Source organism: Callorhinus ursinus, unplaced genomic scaffold, assembly GCF_003265705.2.
Source record: "Callorhinus ursinus isolate GAN/ISIS: 27379988/994484 unplaced genomic scaffold, GSC_fseal_2.0 scaffold6, whole genome shotgun sequence".
Lineage (NCBI taxonomy): Eukaryota > Metazoa > Chordata > Mammalia > Carnivora > Otariidae > Callorhinus > Callorhinus ursinus.
Genome location: NW_027397068.1, coordinates 73,400,978 through 73,406,977, shown reverse-complemented (window position 1 = coordinate 73,406,977; position 6,000 = coordinate 73,400,978). Strand labels below are relative to the sequence as shown.

At 55.3% G+C, this 6,000-nt stretch overlaps 1 protein-coding gene across 7 annotated transcripts in view; it reads left to right on the top strand.

The window, feature by feature from the left end:
• Positions 1-6,000, top strand: part of AGPAT4 (1-acylglycerol-3-phosphate O-acyltransferase 4) — a 120,629-nt gene that overhangs the window by 105,086 nt on the left and 9,543 nt on the right. For all 7 annotated transcript variants that reach the window (XM_025866441.2, XM_025866438.2, XM_073894190.1 and 4 more), the window contains 2 exons: positions 428-581; positions 4,184-4,286. In XM_025866441.2, coding sequence (XP_025722226.1) covers positions 428-581; positions 4,184-4,286 — 257 coding nt within the window. The remainder of the gene's footprint in view (positions 1-427; positions 582-4,183; positions 4,287-6,000) is intronic.

The following is a 6,000-nucleotide window of genomic DNA, read 5'->3' as shown; positions in this document are numbered from 1 at the left end:
ATGTTCTCGTCACACACACACTCAGGATGCTCTTGTCACACACACACCAGGATGCTCTTGTCACACACACAAGGCTATTCTTGTCACACTCACATTCAGATGCTCTTCTCATGCTCACACACACACATACAGACTCACACACACATACACTCACTCCTCTATCTCTACTATCCCTCTGATGGCAAACTTTTGTCTCCACAGCTCTTGTGGGCACAGAGGGGAAGACCAGCCTCTGGGCTGCACCCCGAGGTCAGGGGCCGGCGTAGCTGCCAGGGGCCATCCCTGCTCTGGCCATAAGTGCTCCTGGGGGACCGCATGTGACTGTGGTGTATGGGGGATGGCACATGTGACTCAGAATGGGTGTGACCCAGGGCCGCGTGTGACCCTGTGTGTGGGCTGTGTGTGACCGTTGTGCTTTTCCTTCCAGTTCCTGATTCATTGTGAGGGCACTCGGTTCACGGAGAAGAAGCACCAGATCAGCATGCAGGTGGCCCAAGCCAAGGGGCTGCCCAGCCTCAAGTACCACCTGCTGCCACGCACCAAAGGCTTCGCCATCACTGTGAGGAGTTTGAGAAATGTAGGTAAGGAAGAGCCCGGTATCCCCCGCCCCCTGCAGCAGGAGACCGCACCCCAGCACCCCAATCTGAATAGCTCTCCCCTGGCAGCGCTCCCCAGCTGATTGTGGCTGGTAGCTAGAAGGGCAAACAGAGCACAAAGGATGGTTAGCTAGGATCCAGGCTGCTGCCTGCTGGCGCTCGCTCTCTCTCTCTCTCTCTCTCTCTCTCTCTCTCTCTCTCTCACACACACACACACACACACACACTCACAAGCACTCACACTCCCCCCACACGCACGCTTAGCAAACACTGCCCTCTAATGCTCAGCACTGGAACTGCAAGGCTGTGGTGACCTTGTGGAATCCTTGGGTCCTCCCTCCCCTGGGTCCTCCCTCCCCTCCCCGGGTTCAGCCTGACCCCACACCTCTTTAGCCCAGAGTTTTGGCGTCTTTTGCTTTGTTTGGCATTTCTTGCCCATGGGTTGGCCCCAGCTGCCTCCAGCTGATGAACTCCGTGACCTTACCCTCTGTGCCCGCTGACCCCCTGAGTCTGGAGCCCTGAGCCCTGGGTCCCCGTGGGTGAGAATCAGAAAGCATCAGCTTTTGTTTTCAGTCTCTTGTCAGGACTCTGTCTCATCTTAAATCCTCGGCCCTTCGGTCTGGCAGCGCGAGCTTTGCTCCTCGTTCTCACGGGCAGCTCGCCCTCCTCCCAAACACCCACCTTCCTCTGGCCCCACGAGGCCCGGGGGAGGCCGGGGGGAGGCCGGGAGGGCGGCGGGCCTTGGGCTCGGGGCAGCTCCCAGGTCGCACTGGTGTCCCCACGTCCCGCCCCCCCCCTCACCCCGGGGCCAGGCGCCGCCCTGGCGGGAGTCGGGCAGCCGGTCACCCAGCTTCTGTCCGCATATGGTCGTCTGTCTTCGCACCCCCAGGTCTGCTCTCCCTTTTGTGAGCCAAGGGATCTGAGCGGCGGGCGAGGGGGTCTCCTGCGGCGCTGCCCGCACGCGGGGCCGCGTGTAAACCCACCTCCTCTGGGCCTGCTCGAGCCCATGGCCGTGAACCCGCCGGGTAGCACGCCCGCAGGGGGGCCCCCACCCCGCAGGTGCCCCGAGATACCCCCCCCCCCCCCCGCCCCCCAGCCCCGCCCGCCCCCCCCCCCCCCGCCCCAGCTGAGCCAGGTTGCCTCCCGCCGGGACACCACCCTGCTAATAAGTCCTCCGCAGCCCCGCCTCGCGCGCGGGAGCTTGCCGCTCTGAGCGCCCTCTGCTTGGCCTCCCAGCTGTCCGCGCTGCGTTCACCCCGGAGATAGAACCGGCCTGTCACGGAGCTCCCGGCGGCCCCTGGCCCACCTGACCCCAGGGACCCCGGGCGGAGCTCGCCGGCCTGTCGCCTGTCCCTCTTCCGGCCTTCCAGGCCGCAGCCGCTTGCCTCCTGCACCGCCCAGCGGGGTCCGAACGAGCCGGGAGACCCGACCCGAGTGCCGGCTGTGTGACCCTGGGCGCAGCAGCTCGCCACACTCTGAGAGCTGCAAAGAGGGTTACAGGAGAAAATAGGCAGAGGACTCAGCCTGAGGCCTGACACTAACATTCGGTCAAACGTTGGCCTTGGGGAGGAGCCGCCCTGCCCTCGGAGCCTGCTCGCCTCACCCTCGCCCCCTGGTGGGGGTGCCCCGCTTCTGGGTCTGGGTTTCCCGTGGGTTCCGGCCGTGGCTGAGCTTGGCGGGCTGGCGCAGCAGTCCAGGCCACCTGGCCGGCCAGGCTGTGGCCCCCTGCCCCGGAATAGGGGCCAGCGCTCCGAGGGCACTTCGGATTCGCCCCCAGGGCTAGCTCGTCCCACCTGGCATGGCCAGAGTGTGCGGGCCAGATCCAATGAAGGAAACTTTGTTTTACTTCCAATATACAGATGAGGAAGTTGGGGCTCAGAGAGAATTTAAGGAACTGACTTTGAGTGGCTCAGCTAGTACACCGAGGCTGGGGCTCATACCCAGGCTGCCCTCTGGGGGGGGCGAGGGGGGCCAGGGGCTCTCGGGCTCCCCTCCTTCTCAGGGGCTTTGCAGGCAGGTGGATTTCGTTGGGCCATTTTATCACTTCAAGACACTGTTCTTGGGGTTGCCCCTCTGGAAAAGGAGGGGATTGTGCAAATCATTAGTTTTTAGGCTGTCCTCTGGGGAACCCCTGTGGCTGCCCCCCCACCCCCGGTCCTTGATTGACCAAAGTAACCCCACTTCTGTTGTGTATACATCAGGCTCCTGTGTAAGAGCCAGTCCGAAGGAAGGAGGCTGGAAACCCACTGAACTACATGAGCCCCGTGACCCCTTCTTGCTCTCAGACCCTATGACCCCACCGGCCACACCGCATAGAGCCTGAGTGCCTTTTACTATAATGCCTGCCAAATGCAACATGGAGGTTGTTCTCCACCAGCCTCACTCTGCGCATGGAGAGTGACGCCTCCCCCCACCAGGGAGACAGCCAGCCTCCAGGCCCAGGACAGGAAGGGGCGGTGGTCTAGCTTGCTGGGGGTTGGGAGCTACCCCCGGGCATTCCTGCGAGCCAGCAGGAGAGACCCCCCCTCTCCTCACCTAAGACTAACGAGCTGCCAGCACGCCTCCTGCAGACCCCACCTGGCGGCCAGGCAGCAGGTGGAAGAAAATGGACAGTGGTTTTCTGATTTTTGAATCTTGGTTCTTCCGTATGCCCAACTAGACCGAGAGGACCCTCCTGTCATCCACCCGCTTTATGCATAGTAACTGCACATGGGCCAAGCTCAATCTATTGTCACGGCGTGCCAGGCCCCGTGGGAAGTGCAGACTTTGGCCAGCCCACGAGGAAGGCATCGTGAGTCCCCTTCTCCAGGGGAACTAGGTTCAGGGCGGCTGAGTGGCACGTCCAAGAGAGGGTCCCCCAGGCACCAGGCCGACTTCAAAACTCGTGTTCTTTCTACTGTCCCTACTGTCTGCTGTCTGTCTGCACGCTGTATTTCTGCTCACTCACGGTCCTTCATGCATTCTGCATCCCTCCACGCACTGAGCAGTTACGGAGCCCGGGCCAGGCCCTGTGGCCCCAGCAGTCCATGCTGACATAACTTGCTGACAGGTCAGCTCGCTGTTGGGCAGATGCACTGACATCACACATTCTTTGCTTCTTAGCCACGTTTCAACGGACTCTAGTTCAAGTCCTTAAGACGTCTCCAGCATCTTACTCTAGTTTTGTAGCCATGTTACTTCTCTAGGGGGAGAAACACTCGTAAAATGGTTATACTGCCCTGAACTCAGACGCATCCTTAGATAGTATGCTCTAGACTGACTGATCTTATGACTGATACCTGTCTAGATATTGTTGTAGAACTTCTAGACGGGGCACTGCAGTATTGCTTTGAACTGTTCTGACCTCAGTAATAACTCTGTTCTCAGTTACTGAGTTGTAGTGTGCTCTTCTGGTTACAAAAGGTGATGTGTGTTCAATGTAGGGCATTCGGACGGTATAGAAAAGCATGAGGAAGAACCCAGTCATCCTACCATCCTGAGATAACCAGTTAGCAAATTTCATTATTGTTTTCCAATGTGTGTATCTACAAAACAAACTTGGGTTCACACGCTATATACTGCTTTGTATTTGTTTTATTTTTTTATAGTTTCAGCTGTATATGACTGTACACTCAATTTCAGAAATAATGAAAATCCAACACTGTTGGGGGTCCTAAATGGGAAGAAATATCATGCTGATTTATATGTCAGGTAAGTTGGTTCCATTTCCTTTCCAAAACAGAGAGCGCCCATCAAAGTAATTAAATCACAAATGGTCCACAGACCTCTTTCCAGGGAAGTCTGTTTCATGTTTTCTTGTCTGCCATGTGTAATGAAATGAACTTCAGTCTGTATTTATATCAGGAACTCAAGACACACAGCGCTAATGTCAATAATCAGGGAAGCCTCTACTTTCTAATTCTCTCTGACCAACTCGTACTCCTCATAGAGCTCAGGTTGGACAGATGGAAGATAGTATTTTAGAGTCATTTTGAGACTGAGTATGAAGAGATTATTTTACTGACCCCTTTTCTTGGAGGATGTGTCTGCTACATACAGATATACACAGATAAGAACACGTATAACTAACTTATAGGGAGGTCCGGAAACAAATGGAGAACATTTTAGCAGTGTCTTACTTATGTGTTATATCCCAAGCTATTATGATTTTATTGAAAAGATTTCACAAGGTATTAGACAAACCCGTTCTCTTGGCCCGCTGTATCAGCTTACAGAATGGGGCTCACCCTGGTCTTCTGCAATGTCATCGAGATGAACGGGAAACAATTGAGAGATACTGCAGACAGTAAAATACAGCGGGGACTCACACATAAAACCCAGCACGACAGGGCTAAGGGATGGCACTGGTTTCCTTCGCACTAGGTTGTCTTGCCAAAAGGCTAACCAAGATGATCCGACGTGCCCGCTCTTGGAGAACTAGCCAAGTGTTCTAGAACATTCTGATTACTTTTTTAAAAAGACCTTACAGATACTAAAGTATGACAACACAGGACGATGTAAATTCAGGTGGCTGATCATCACCACAAGGCTGCAAGAAGGGCTCAGACCTTCCAGGAGAGATGTTTTGATGGACTGACAGCCTGAATTAAATAGCTTCCTAGCTGGAGAGGACTTTGGCTCCCCCCTACAAATAGGAAAGAAGCATCCTAATTATTCCTGTTTCCTAATGCCACAGCGGACAGTCTACCTTATTCTGCAGTTGAAGGCAGATGAGGGCAGGAAAACCAACCTTCCGGAGGGAGGCCTTCTCCCAGGAGTAAAGGAGGCTTTGCCCCCTGAGCTCCATCGACACCTGGCAGGAGCCCCACTCAGTGGCCAGCTGGGCCCCAGGTGTCTGGGGAAACCTGGAGCACTATTCGAGATCATCGTACCCACTAGGCCGCCTCTCAGGTAACTGCTTCTCCGGAGCACATGTAAGAATGAGGTGTAAACAGCCGAAACCATACCACGTGGGCCCACGGAACCTGGTGCTCTCCGGGCCTGAGGGCAAGACTGTGCCGCTGCACACACTTCTCCTCACGGCACAGGTACCCCCTCAAAGGGGTACAGGCTTTCTCATGCTTTACCTCAATGCAAAGTATTAAAACAGGAAGGGCAGGAATGTCAAGGAAGTTCTTGAAAAGAGCGAAAGGGCCTTAAACGCCTACTATCCAAATAAATAGTAGGCAGGCTCCCTATCCTTTCTCAAGAAACACAGTTAGACATCTGGTTTCCAAACCAGAGTGAGCCAGGAGGAGCGAAGGAGTCGGTATTCGTGGGAGGACGTGGAGGAGTTTACGGGGTGATTTTTCATCATGTGAAAACTTAAGCCCCGTACAATACCACCTCTAAGATGGAATCCCACATTCTCTTAACATGCTATAGTGTGACGGATATGTCCTAAAAATGTACCTTATGACTAAGG